Here is a 14,381-nt window from a genome sequence, read left to right on the forward strand (position 1 = left end):
GGCAGCCCGGTCTGCAACGACAGCAAAGCTCCCCATACCGAATCGCCTGGTTATGGTGCGATTTTCTCCAGCCGTTGGCTTTAGGTGATTCAATTGTACCAAGCACAAGATTGAAGTTGTCTCAGATTCCACAAAGATGTGAGGTACGTGCGGCGGCTGATGGTTATTAGACAATCCGATGTTTCGATTGGACTGATACCATCTCACAGACAGCCATACACCTCCACAGCGTCCTAGTGATCTTTCTTGTTGCCAATATGGCAACAAGCATGATGTTCAGATTTCGTGTATGTTTAGCCTTATTGGCTCGGGCCACAAAATAGAGCATTCAGATTACCTGCTAGACTGCAGAAAGACAAGCGAAGGTGACGAACACCAGGATTTGGGGCTGTGACGAATGATATAGCACATCAAAAAAATTCTTAATAATTAGAGCTTATTGGTCTAGGAGGATAGGAAAGAGTAAATCCGAGACATCAAGCGGTGGTGTGCTCTGGTCTTCTCGTCTAGTAGTCACATCAAGATAATCGAGAATGCTGGATGTTGGATGAGAATTTTTTATTTCCTGTCGCCGACCGAATACCTTTTGAACCTTTCCGAGGGTTATCACCTGGCAAAGACGACTTTTGTTCAATGAAAAGGCTGGATCACAGCACAGCAGGCACTGCCACAGGACGTCGTTGCTGAGTATTCTTATCTTGGTTGTTTATCGCGGATGAATTCTGACCATTTTGATGTTGGCTCTTCTCATTGCTCATCTGGAAAACAACTGGGTTTCGCCGAGACAACATATCATCCACAATAGCGCGAGACGAATAGTTGGCACATTCCGTCTGAAAAACGAGCTAGTAGCCTTAAGCGTTAAGCTATCGAGGGATTGCAAATTGGTCGCTAGCCTTGTGATGTCTCAATGGCGAGACTCGGAAAATTGCGTTTGATGGCCCTCCTACAAGACTTTCTTCACTTACTAGATCCGTTTAGGATTCTGGTATCTATCGTCTGCTCTGGTGAAGACATTATCATCAGCACTATTCTTTGCTTTGATGGAGTCTGCTGCTCCGGCGAGGCGAGTAAAGGTCGAATGAGCCATCTCCACGTCGTGATAATGGCATAGGTGGGATTCCTGCTGCCCCAAATATTCACAAATGTTGACTTCTTTGCCACAATCCTCCAAAACGATCACCACAATGCTCTATGTTCTTCATGAAAAAACTATGGCGTCGCCCATTCACACCGCCGTTGCGTGGCCACGAGCGCCGCCATATTTTCAATATGAGATTCGCCAAGTCACATCATATCATCTGATTGAAACTGCATGTGGTGGTGGCGGCTCACAAGAACTTCAAAAGAAAATTCAAACAGTTGTTGAACGACCGTGCCTTGCCAATGACTTCGTGCCTGAATCAGAAATAGAACAGAATTGTACTGCATCTAAGACCTTGTTGCGGATGATATCGAGGCATCTTATGGCAATTTAATGACAATCATTGGCATGAAGGGCTGGTGGAGAGACATCGTTCGGCGCTTCTGTACTATATACTCGTCAAATAAGCTCAGTAAAGGCACAGAAATGGCCAATGGCACATTTCAGATAACTTCGCCTAGTACTCCTGGTGCTGTATGTCCTTCAACTTCATCGACGCCTTCCGATTCCATAGCGCAATCGCCGTCACTTCAGGTTTCGCACCAGAAGCCAACGACGTTCAGCTTAACTCAAGGCAACATCTTGGGTCGTCGTGCTTACCCACTCCGCTTAATCATCAGTAGAGCCTTGGATGACAAATCTCTGAATACAATTTCTCTCTTGGAATCTGCTATTCGAAGCTTCCATTTCCAGCAAAGAGACTGAAAATATCTATTTCGAACCGGAAAATGATACACGTACAATGTAGTCATTTCAAGTGAGGGCAAGCATTGATCATATAACGTCATTCGGCCTTTCATCTGCATCACAGGACTGGACGACCTTTCGCTATCCGCCCCCAACGGACAGGCATAGGTATGAGGCCTGATTGCAGCTGGTTAGAGGCAGCTGACTTATCTTCTAAAGTATCCAGTGGCTCCGCCGTGGAGCGTCCAGTGAATGCCACACTCACCTCTAATGAGTCACAACCAGAGTCTCCATCCCGTAGCTCTTCACTAGACTCAATAACTCCCAGGACGAACCTGCAGGATGGCTCAACGGGATCTCGGAAGCAGCCTACTGCCTGCGGCTTTATTCAAGCACACGATGTTGCAAGAACTTTGAGATCTCTTTCTCGTTACCTATCGAGAATGATGATAGATTTGCTACATCCTCTTGTGGCGAAGAAGGGCCAATGCGTACGGAGGTGTATCAACTCAGCCTCTATCCTCCCGCAACTATGGGACTTTTGGTGTCGACATACGATAGCGCAGTCCCAGCCAAGGCAAGCATGATGATGCCATGAAAGACCTAGGAAACTTGGGCGCGGAATGAAAACGCTTCCGAGTCTGTCAACCTTCGCAGATGCCAGAGCGGAGAGGAGAAGAGGCAAACAACTCTAAGCCCGAGAATAACTTGGAGTATGACCTTAATGATTTAGAATAGGATGAACTAGAAGCAGAGCACTAGAACAGACGCTCAAAGGATCGGATAGACCATGTCAGATTAAATAGCTTTATAGATGTCCTCGAATTTGCTGTGCATAAAGATATGCTAAGTGCCAAGACTTATGAAGGAGGCTGCATAAGAAGCTGCCTATCGCGTCATTATGCACCAACTCCTCTCTAACATTCACGGGCGACCAGAGGAGCCTGCAACACTCAGCACTCCATCTACTTCCAGCAAAACATCCATTCCTCATTCGTAGTTTCACTGATAATCAAAGGATCATGATGCTGCGAAGATAGCATTCGACATGGCAGACAACCCCTCAGCGCCCCTCTTAGGCGCCGAGCAGTCAAGTAAACCCTCTTCCATCAGGTCACAAGGATCAAAACGATCACAGCACTCTCAGCACTCGAGAAATTCAGATGAGAGCCGTCCACTCCTCGCAGATGACTCGGATCATAGAGATTACGGTGACGCACCACAATATGATGATGCTCATTCACCCGCTGCTTCGTCTCTGAGATCGTTGAACACAGGATCGACCAAGAAGAGACCGTGGAGATGGCCCTCTATCATTGCTCTCACCATTTTATCCCTCTTGATCTTAGTCATATTGGGCCTAGGCTTTGCAGCACCTAGTGTAATGCAAGAATATGCGAAAGAAGCAGTTGTGTTTGAACCCACAGGGCTCTCGATCGAGTCATTTACTAGCACAGGTGTGCAAGTACGAGTACAAGGTGATATCAAGATGGATGGTACAAGGGTCCACAAAAAGCCAGTTCGTGATCTTGGCAGAGCAGGAAGTTGGATTGCGAAAGCTGTTCAGAGCAAGCAATCTCACATCGAAGTCTACCTCCCAGATTTCAGCGATGTGTTGGTTGGTACTGCAGATATCCCTTCAATTATCGTCAATATCAGGGATGGTGCAACGACTCATGTCGATTTTGTCAGTGATCTTTCTGCTGGAGATTTAAATGGCTTAAAGGATGTTGCACAAAACTGGGTGGCCGGCAAGATTAAGAGCTTGAATGTTCGTGCTTTAGCCAAAGTATCGTTGAAGACTGGTATATTCGATTTGGGTGAACAAGAGATGTCAGAGACCATGACATTTGGAGGTAGGAAGCTTCGATTTCCGCATCGGTGAGAGGCAGAGATCTGATATTCTTTCTAGGCAATGACCTACCTACCATTCCTCAATACAACATAGCCAGATTGAATTTCCATGATGTCGAAGTGCCGGAAATTGGAAATGCTCTCGAGGCTGACGTCTCAATCATCATTTCCAATGACTACCCTTTCCGGTTTGACATTCCTCCTCTCGGCTTCAATGTTCTAGTCCCGGGATGCACTCCAGATGTACCTCTGATCAGCGTCGCTGACGCCTACACGAAAAGCATTACCGTGGAACCAAAGCAAGACATTTCTGTCTACGTCAATGGTTTGGTCAAAACGCTATCTGGCGACTTGACAGCCACTTGTCCAAACGTACTCAAATCCCCGTTAGATACTCTCGTAGGAGACTACATTCATGGAAGCGAGACGAGACTCTATGTTCGTGGGTCTGAAGCCCCCGTCGAAGATACACCACAGTGGATTTCCGAGTTTTTACAGAGCATCATTCTGCCAGTCGATTTTCAAGGGAAAACGTTCGAGAACCTTATTCGTAATTTCTCCCTGGAAGATGTGCATTTCAGCCTTCCGAATCCGTTTTCGGGCCCGGATTCTCCTGATTCAAAACCACGGGTCTCCGCTACCGTACAGGCATTGGTCGGCTTACCTGATGAAATGAACTTTGCAGTCAATGTCAATCACGTGCGAGCGAATTCAGACATATTCTATCAGGGCAAGAAATTAGGAGAGCTCGATCTCAGCAAATGGCAAGACGCAAATTCTACCCGCGTTGAAGCACACGGCTCTGAAAAAGCTGGACTTGCAGTGTCGTCTATTGTTGATGAAGCCCCTATCAATGTCACTGATAATGCCGTCTTCTCGAAAGTCATCCAGGCGGTGGCATTTGGTGGAAAGAAAGTCGTCCTGAGTGTCAAAGCCAATGTAGACGTCGAGACAGTAACGGTTCTCGGTCATCTTGTTCTCCGGGGTATACCGGCAGAAGGCAGTGTCTTTGTCAACCGTTAGTCCCCCATCATATGTACGTTGGTTCTACCTTGCTATTGCTAGGGTCTTCAGCGACTAACAAATGTCTGATATAGCACTTTCGACGGGTGGTAATGATCTGAAAGCAATTGCTCCACAGGTCGGCTTTCTTGAGATACTAGAGACTGCCCGGTCATCGCTTAAACTTGGGGCTAAAGTCAACATCACTAATCCAACAGAATATTCCGCGACGGTACCCTATCTAAGTATCAGACTTTTGAACAATGGCACTGAGCTTGGCGACGTCTATGCCCGAAATGTTGAGATCAAACCTGGGACCAACTACAATATATCAGTCGAAGCTGTTTGGAATCCTAAGGGTAGAAGAGGCGCGGCCCAAGGACGAGAAGTCCTCTCGCAATATGTTTCAGGTAAATATTTCAGTCTCTGTCTTGTAGAGGAAGGCGCTGACTGTCGCAGGCTTTAATGTGACACTCTCATTCCGGACCCATGCGGGTACAATTCCTACCCAACCAGCTCTTGGCCTCGCACTCTCCCAATTTCCAATCGATATCCCTGCACCTTCTCTCAACCCACCTAGGAAACCCTCAAAGCCTGGCGATGAACGCGGACCTGATGCACCTTCCTTCATAGACGATGCTACCTTTCACATCTTCACTTCGACGGCCACTTTCACGATCCTCTCTCCACTGCGGAAAACGAGCCTTTTCGTAACTCATCTGAATGCAACAGCTTTCTACAACCACACTGAGCCCGTTGGATCGATCCTTTACGACTTACCCTTTGAAGTTCCTCCTGGTATTAGTGAGTCTCCTAATCTTCCAGTCGACTGGGACCTAGCAGGTGTTGGATATCAAGGTTTGAAAGATGCCGTAGGAGGTCGCCTGAAGTTAGATGCGAAGGCAAATGCTAATATCAAGATCGATAACTGGGAGCAGGATCTATGGGTTTTAGGGAGAGGCATCGGCGCCCACATACGTTTGTAGATCGGGTGAGCATTAGATGCAAGCGAAGGAATAAAGGGTATGAAATCCAGGCGTTTCGGACAGGTGAATACATAAGGACGAATTATGGTGGACATGTATGACTGTCTTGTCGATTTATAAGATACATTGCAGAATGTGGCAATGGACATTGACTTTTGGAACCTATATCTTATTCACGCCTGAAGATTCTCTATGCGGGACAGGTCGCCACCCATGTTGGACCAAAAACGCCTTCGCTAAATAGACGGAGCGTGACTCGTGAAATTTTCAGCCTGGCGGCAGAGTGCTCGCATCCACAAGCTCATCCGCCTCCATCTGTTCCTCTTCCCTTGGATCATCTAATGGGGATCTCGGCAGTGCCATAAGACCTGTCCTCGAAGATTCGAGGATTCCAAAATCTCTTATAAGCTTCATAAACGCATCAATCCTAGAAGGCTTTGCAGAACTGTAGTCATATCAGTAACCATGTCCCACCATACTCATCACAAGAGTGACCACTTACAGTTCTACAATACAGTTATTCGTACTGATGTCCAGCACTTTCCCGCCAAATTGTTGCGCCAAATGCGTAATATACTCCAAATGCTTATGTTTATGCCTCAGCGCCTCGCTCGGTGGCAATTTCGTTGGATGATAATCCTCCATCTCCCGCTCTTGTACCCCTCCCGTCTCCCTTTTATCTTCTCCCTCTTCATCAAACTTGCCTTCATCCGCAACGCTCATCTCCCGATGATGCTCCATCAAATGATCGAAGTACTCGCGCCCGAGAATATTCACCTTTGCGAGCAGCAATTCCCTCTGCACGAGAGGCGCGGCCGTATAGTCCAGCACAGCCCATACGGGCACCAGATCCTCCAGTTGCCGTCGCGCTTGCTCGACCACCCCATCGTGTCCGCTCAACACGATCGTCATGCGAGACAGGTCATCGACTTCGGTTTTGCAGACGACAAGACTGTCGATGTTGAAGCCCCGCGCAGCAAGGATCCCTGACACTCGAGAGAGCACACCGGGCTCATTTTGCACAAGACAGTTCAGGATGTGGCGTTTTGGAGGGAGAGAGCTTGGAAGGGGGGTTTCGTAGAGGATTGAGGAGACGGCGGCGGGTGCGGACCAGGATGGCGGGTCGGCACTGGTTGGGAGGGGATTTGTGCGGCGGTGGAGAGCTTTATAGGCGAGGGCACTGGTGGAGGAGGACTGTCGTCTTGAAACTTGGCATCGGTTGTGTGATGCTGGGACTCGAGAGGGTCTGAGTGCAGGCGTGAGTCGAGGGCTAACGAGGGCGGTGAGGGTGCGCCGTGACGCCATAGCTGATGGGAAATAAGGACTATGGCTAAATGAGTATTTCACCAGTATCTTGTGACGCAATGCGTAAAAATGTGTTGGTATGAGTCGAATAGAAGTGTGAGATTTTGTCTTCCGCAATCGGCTGCCAAGCATGAGCTCCTAAAGAGGTTTAGCGCAGATACCCTCCTTTCTCAGGGCTCATGCGGGGCCCTGGAGCTGCCAAGCTTTTCAGCCCTATACCGCTTTTAGATATTAGTACCGTAAGGTATCTATCAAAAGACTCCTTTCCTCTATCAATAGAGGAGTTATATCACGGGTACACATCGTATGTTTGCCACTACCTTCCTCGAAAAGCTATACTGACGTCGTAGATGCTCTCACGAACAGCCCTCCGGGCCTCACGCTCAGCGCCAACCCTCACCCGCCGCGGCTTTCAAACCTCTACAGCACGGCTTGGGAGTCCTTATCACTACCCTGAGGGCCCGTTGAGCGGCTTGCCTTTCAATCCACGAACGAGATTTTTTGCTTTCAGATACTGGGGCTCAATGGGTATAATGGTTTCATCGGAGTCTGCTGCATGTCACTGACGGGAATATAGCATTCGCCTTCGGTTTACCCTTTGGCATTGCTGGTAAGCATGATGTGATGGCAGTGAAATGTATAATGATTGACGACGGATACAGTATGGCAGACGAAGAAGAACAAGTAGAAGGAAGGAAGCGGAGGAGGTCGATAATTGGTAACTCTACAAATCGCCTACGTATGGGAGGTCTTGAGAGGGTTTGGGTTTGGCTCGATTTGTGTATATACGAAGCGATGCAGATGAGGATTTGACAATTAGTACCTTCGGAATTTTGCAAGCACTTTCAGAGCATAAAGAGCAATTCCAGCATTCTACATAAAGAGTACAAGACGAAGGGTACTACTCTCGAACGGTTCTATGAAGCTCGACGTTGCGCTTCTTGCTGACCGTCATAGCCTGCCCCGCCTCCCATCTTCGATGCTCTTAAGCACATGCGGTGCGTTGCCAGATTCAAGCTGATCCCACAAACCACCCAAGCCTTGTGATCGACCTCTCTCATTCTCCCGTCGAAACCATTCCTCAGCGCTCTTTACCCTCCCTGGGTGGATCTCGTCTAGCAATGCATAATCCCTTCGAATGAGGCCCTTGTTTCCGCCACTTGCTTTCCACATATTCCAAAAGCCAGTGAAGTTTTGCTGACGCGTCATCGTCGCTGGGTCAGAAGGATCGCTATTGTGGCCAGCAGGTTGTTGGGCCCCGGTTGCCCTAGATGGTTCAGCCCAATATTCCTCCAGGCTGATATCCTGGTATCGAGCTGGTTTGCCTGTGACTTTGGTAAATGCCTTGGCTAAGCTATGATAATCGACGTGAGCTATGCCGACTTTCAGATTCATGCCAGAGGCTTTCTTATTGTTGTCAAATAACCATTTTACGTAATGGCCGCAATCGTCAAGGTCCACATGTACGACAGCGCCGATCCCAAGCGGTACCTTCCAAGTGAGGACCCCATCGATGATGGTGGGAGCCATGGGAGTCCCTTTGGCTATTGACATCTGGATATAAGGGCCCGTTGTGAACAGAGCAGCACTCATTTGGGAGGTCTGAGCTGCCTCATTCTGCGTCAGGATCCATTCTCCCACTCTTCCTTTTCCGTCGTAATGGCCAGTACGAAAAGCAGAGTTATACCCGCTTTCCTTGAGAACAAAATCAAGATTGCCCCATACGAAGAACTTTACACCACACTCCAGTGCAATTTCATAGCTCCTTATGCCCCAATATATTTCTGCTTTCTCTCCGCAATTGAAGCCGTCAATATTGACAAATGCTCCCCAGGATCCGGAAAAGCCAGCACGGAGGTCTACCTCGGACGCGAACGTTCCAGTCACGAGTTCCACGTTGGGGAGACTAGCCAGACGTTTTGCGCGGTCAGATGTCACATCTCGCGTAAGTATCTTGACTGCATAGTCTGAGTCTGATGCTGCAAGGGTCTCAATAACGGGGAACCCTTGGGCACCCGTACCACCAATAACGAAAATGGTTTTGCGATGCGCCATTCTCTTAAATTGGCGAAGCGAGTTGAAAGCTCACAACAACGAGAAAAACCGGCAGGACCAAGTTCATATAACATGTGGGGGCTACCAAAGCTCATTTGGAGCGGTTGGCCGGCCATGACAAATGCCATCCCAAAATATAGTGCAGATGCATCAAGGACTCTGGACGAGCTTCAAAATTTGGGCAAGACGCCTAGTCAGCTCCATACGCGAGGAATGGTGCCTCTGTAAGGTATCCGATACACTCCGCATCTCCTAGGTACTCCTGTTCAGTAATCAGCACGAGTTACAGCCGAATACTCCACCATTGGCTTTGAGAGCACATAGATGCAATCGGTAGTGTTTTTGCGTCTGCATGCAATGACAAAGATCTGCCGGTAGAGTGGACTTCAATGAAGATTACTTTTCTAGACAGGGTTAGGAGTCAATGGACGTTCCACAGATTAGCTATCACAGCTTGCTGAAGGCTATTGTCAAAATCAGAATCCCTACATCGTTGAAAAGGGTAGATGATTAGCCTGCAAGTCTGTATGATGCTAGTTAAGCGGATCATATGCAGATAGTATGGCATAAGATACAAGTGGTCTCCTGATAAGTCAACCCAATAGCTGTCACCCGGATATCATCGTACGGGTTCCTCGGATGAGGTGCAGATCAATTACTCTCGCCTCTGCATGCCTTCGACCTTTGCTCAATTGATTCGCTCATGCTTTTTGATGTTTTTTTTCAACCCCTTCTTCTGTGTCTAAAAAATGCGAAAGCAAAAGGTCAATTGGAAAAGCTAGTGTCCGCCATCCTTTCAGTCAAACATCAAGGGAAATAAGTTTTGGCAAGAAACGCAGTCTGAAATGCACCTGGTCAAAGAAAGTTGGGGGACATTCCACTGTCTTGATGGCTTGTAGTTATTCATGCTACGGATTTCATAGATAGAAGAGAAGTGCCGATGTAATATCTGTAGTTGCATGAGAGCCTAGCGATGAGATACTGACCTCATGATCGCATTAATACGTCCGCTGTTCGTCTGTTGGGATGTCCATGGCAATGATGTAAAAATGGTCTGATGTCGAGTCTCTGGTGCCGCCTACGGTGGGCCAGAGCCTTCCAAGAATCAGTATCTAAACTACGGGTATATGATTGGAAATACTTCGGGCTGGCTGGGTGGTCTTGGCAAATATACTTTGAATCACAATTGAGTAACAAGGGTATACTATTGGTGTGGTATTTGTGCCCTAGTTTTGTTCAAATTGCTGTGGTTGGATATTTCATATGGTTCTCGTTGAGGTCTGTTCTTTGCCTCTGATAAAGAAATTTCATGCCTTACTTTTATAATCATGAGAAATCTGCGGAACATCCACCGTTCTCTGATTCAAAGTCCGCAAAATAGTGAGCTTACAGCTTCTGCGTGGGACGTAAGCCAAGCTGGCAGTATCATCGCCACTTTTGGGCCGACCAAGGAAAATGCGCTGTTGGAACTCAAACGCTGGAACAAATGGGAGAAAACTTGGGCTCATATCGCGTCTTGGGATGCAGCAGAATCTGCCGAAAACTATGGCTACGACAGAGTTCTCGACCTGCATCACTTTTCTGACAATGCAACCAATGTCATCATCTTAGCTGCAGGAGATATTGTCGTTGTCCGGGAGGATCCACAATCCAGCGAAGAGAAGATTGAAATCGTCGGCACCGTCGATGCGGGCATCTCAGCTGCTGCTTGGTCACCTGATGGAGAGCTCCTAGTCATAAATACGTTGGCATCTACTTTGCTTTACATGACGAGGGATTTTGAGAATATCGTCGATCTAGAATTGACTGCTGATGACTTCAAAGCCTCAAATCATGTTTCCGTAGGGTGGGGAAAGAAGGAAACGCAATTCAAGGGCAAAAAAGCAAGAGCGTTACAGGATCCCACTGTTCCAGAAACCGTAGACGAAGGGATCTTGCATGAGCTTGATATCAAGACAGGTGCAAGAAAGACTGAAATCAGCTGGCGTGGAGACGGTGCTTATGTTGCTCTCAACAGTATCCAAGATTCCCGTCGTGTGATCCGCATCTACTCAAGGGAAGGTGCCCTCGAAAGCGTAAGTGAACCTGTCGATTATCTCATGAGTGCTCTTAGTTGGAGGCCTGCTGGCAACCTAATTGCGAGCATTCAGCGGCTGGGCCGTAACACTAAAGTAGTCTTCTTCGAAAAGAATGGACTCCGTCATGGCGAGTTTGATTTGCGCTTGAGTCAAGCAGAGACAGAGACTTGGGCTAAGGACATTTCTTTGAAATGGAACGTTGACTCATCTGTGCTGGCAGTGTGCTTCTTGGATCGCGTTCAACTCTGGACTATGGGCAATTATCATTACTACTTGAAACAAGAAATTACATGTCATTCACATCCAGGCCCAACGAAATCACAATATCATCTGGAATGGCATCCTGAGAAGCCTCTGACTTTGTTATTATACAGCGATCATCATGTAGAAAGACTCGTGTATGCTTCGCTCATATCGTCTGCTCCTACTTCTACTCCCGATGACTATGGTTTGGTTCCAGTCATAGACGGAAAAACTTTGAAACTTACACCCTTGAGGATAGCTAACATTCCGCCGCCAATGGCTTTACATGAGCTTGAATTGGCTAGGAATATAAAAGACGTAGCTATCTTGAGCATAATCAAAGGAAACGGGATACGGCAGAGTATTATCGCTGTTTTGAACGAAGATTTATGTTCGGTGTTTGAGTACGATGTGGTATCCAATGCCCTAGCGGCGCCAACGCTTACATGGCAATCAAGTTTCATGAGAACAGACGAATCTGCGTATGCGATGAGTCTTCAGATAGCTTCAAGAGCGGAACGATTCTTCGACATTCTTCACAATACTTTGGACGGGTTTTTCCTAACGACTGTGGATGTTTCGAGTGAAGCCACACAGTGGAACGTCGATCGTAGTTTCAATGTACCAGAGCAAACGGAAGTTTTGATTCCTCAAAAACGGACTATTAGTCCTGAACCTCATATTCTTGCAGATGGCCCATCCCTCTCCTCATCCTCAACGGTTGGATTGCCGCGGATGGCCCACGTAGATCCATCTTCAACCTTTAGCGTTGATGCGGTGGTGACCAGCATAGACCCCAGAAAAGGTAGCGATCCTGCATCACCGAACGGGAACATTGATGGCCTGACTTCTGAGCACTTGGTGTCTATCAAATTGGATGAAAATGGCCGTTTCTTTATCAAGGACAAGTGCATTGTCAAAGGTTGTACATCATTCATTACCACGTCAGCTCACCTCATATTCACCACGAAGACTCTACTGAAATTCGTTCATCTCAATGGTCGCTCTGATTCCCTTGATGTGCCTCCAGATTCACCGGAGTCGGATGAACGTTGCAGAAGCATTGAACGTGGAGCGAAGTTGGTCACAGTCATACCTACAATATCTGCGCTGGTCCTGCAAATGCCGAGAGGCAATCTAGAAACTATCTATCCTCGTGCTCTTGTTCTGGCAGGAATTCGAGAAAGCATCAAGCATAAAAGATATAAGCAGGGCTTGCTAGCTTGCAGAAACCATCGTGTCGATATGAATATCCTACACGACTATAATCCGAATCAGTTCCACTCGCACGTAAATTTATTCATTGATCAAGTCAAGAAAGTCGAGTATATTGATTTGTTCCTCTCTCAACTCAGGGAAGAGGATGTTACTGAGACCATGTACAAAGAGACATTGAAATCTTCCGATGGCAAGACACAGCACATTTCTGAGCAGGATATTAAGACAATATACAATTCTCAAACGATGGACTCTAAGGTCAATCAAATATGCAGGGCTTTCCTCCAAGCCTTTAGAAGTCGTTCTTTTAAGTATCTGCAAAGTACAGTCACGGCTTATGCCTGTATGTCACCGCCAGACCTGAGTGCTGCACTACTACATATTGCAAACTTACGTAAGAGTAACAGCGACCGTACGGATGCGATGATCGAACACATTTGTTTCCTTGCAGACGTCAACAAGCTCTACGACCACGCACTGGGGCTTTATGACCTAGAGTTAACTTTATTGATCGCGCAGCAATCTCAAAAAGATCCAAGAGAATACCTGCCATTTCTCCAAAATATCCAAAAGATGTCTGATTTGCGGCGAAAGTTTGCAATTGACGATCATTTGAGACGCCACCCAAAAGCTCTTCAACATCTCTGCGATTTAGATACATTTGAGGAAGTTCAAACCTACGTTGTTAAGCATGGACTGTATCATCAAGCGATGTCACATTACAAGTATCAACAAGAAAAGTTAGCACAGCTTACAAGGCTCTACGCTGATCTCTTGCAAAACCAAGGCAAATTCAGTGATGCAGGTATAGCTTACGAGTCTTTACGAGATTTTGCATCAGCAAGCGAATCCTATCGTCAAGCTCATATGTGGCAGGAAAGTCTCGCAAATGCTGGGCTTGCATCGTTCGAGGCAGAACGCTTGCAATCGTTAGCAGACTCTCTTTCTGAGACACTGGTGGAGACCAAAGATCTCCATTCCGCGGCTGTGATCAAGTTGGACTACCTGGAGGACATTCCGACGGCTGCCCGCCTTTTTTGCAAAGGCTATCATTTTGCTGATGCGATACGTATCGCGACTTTACATCACCGCTTGGATCTGCTAGAGTCGGTCATTGACCCTGGCTTGAATGAAGGAATGGGAACGATGACTGAGTTGCTTGCAGACTGCAAAAGCCAGCTCAACGCTCAAATCCCACGGATCAAGGAACTTCGAGTCAAAAAAGCTGAGGATCCATTTGCTTTCTGGGATGGCGACATTCCGGGGGGTGGTGATGTGCCTGATGACATCTCAATTGCGCCTACAGATGCATCAACTACGGGTGGCTCACTCTTCACCCGCTATACAAATCGGACAGGCACAGTCGGAACAAATGCGACCAGGAAAACGTCAAAGAATCGCAGAAGAGAGGAAAGAAAAAGAGCAAGAGGCAAGAAGGGTAGTGTGTATGAAGAAGAATATCTCGTGAATAGCATAGGGAGACTCATAGAAAGAATCAATTCTGTAAGTGACGAAGTCTCGCGGCTGGTAGTCGGCCTTTTGAGGAGGAGGATGACAGAGCAGGCTCGATCAGTGGAGGCTGCAATGTTGGAGATTGTGGATAGATGCCAAAAGTGTCTTGGTGAAGTATTCCAGTCTGAGAAGCCACAAGACAGAAATGACACAGGGCCAGGTGATAATAACATTCACATGTTTGAGCCGCCAGCTCGCGAGGACAGCTCCTTGGAAGTACAGGACGAGAGCAGCGAACCAAGAAAGCCACCAATAGTAAGAGATTTCAAGGGGCTTTCCTTACTTGGTGGATAAACA

General features: G+C 47.3%; 4 protein-coding genes across 4 annotated transcripts; 2 read left to right on the forward strand and 2 right to left on the reverse strand.

The window, feature by feature from the left end:
* Nucleotides 1–2,879: 2,879 nt before the first annotated feature.
* Nucleotides 2,880–5,673, forward strand: KY384_006863 (uncharacterized protein; the record flags this gene model as incomplete). The annotated part of the gene is made up of 4 exons (XM_044815356.1): nucleotides 2,880–3,687; nucleotides 3,744–4,703; nucleotides 4,783–5,097; nucleotides 5,147–5,673. 4 exons carry the CDS (start codon nucleotides 2,880–2,882, stop codon nucleotides 5,671–5,673), a joined length of 2,610 nt encoding a protein of 869 aa, XP_044667230.1.
* A 267-nt stretch (nucleotides 5,674–5,940) lies between these two features.
* On the reverse strand, nucleotides 5,941–6,978 carry ILV6 (acetolactate synthase, regulatory subunit; the record flags this gene model as incomplete). Its single annotated transcript, XM_044815357.1, has 2 exons — nucleotides 5,941–6,118; nucleotides 6,176–6,978. 2 exons carry the CDS (start codon nucleotides 6,976–6,978, stop codon nucleotides 5,941–5,943), a joined length of 981 nt encoding a protein of 326 aa, XP_044667231.1.
* A 951-nt stretch (nucleotides 6,979–7,929) lies between these two features.
* Nucleotides 7,930–9,033, reverse strand: KY384_006865 (uncharacterized protein; the record flags this gene model as incomplete). The annotated part of the gene is made up of 1 exon (XM_044815358.1): nucleotides 7,930–9,033. One exon carries the CDS (start codon nucleotides 9,031–9,033, stop codon nucleotides 7,930–7,932), a length of 1,104 nt encoding a protein of 367 aa, XP_044667232.1.
* A 1,328-nt stretch (nucleotides 9,034–10,361) lies between these two features.
* Nucleotides 10,362–14,378, forward strand: KY384_006866 (uncharacterized protein; the record flags this gene model as incomplete). Its single annotated transcript, XM_044815359.1, has 1 exon — nucleotides 10,362–14,378. The coding sequence occupies one exon, from the start codon at nucleotides 10,362–10,364 to the stop codon at nucleotides 14,376–14,378; it is 4,017 nt and encodes a 1,338-aa protein (XP_044667233.1).
* Between the last annotated feature and the right edge of the window lie 3 nt (nucleotides 14,379–14,381).

This window comes from Bacidia gigantensis (assembly GCF_019456465.1).
Source record: "Bacidia gigantensis strain McMullin 20006 chromosome Unknown contig_255, whole genome shotgun sequence".
Classification (NCBI taxonomy): domain Eukaryota; kingdom Fungi; phylum Ascomycota; class Lecanoromycetes; order Lecanorales; family Ramalinaceae; genus Bacidia; species Bacidia gigantensis.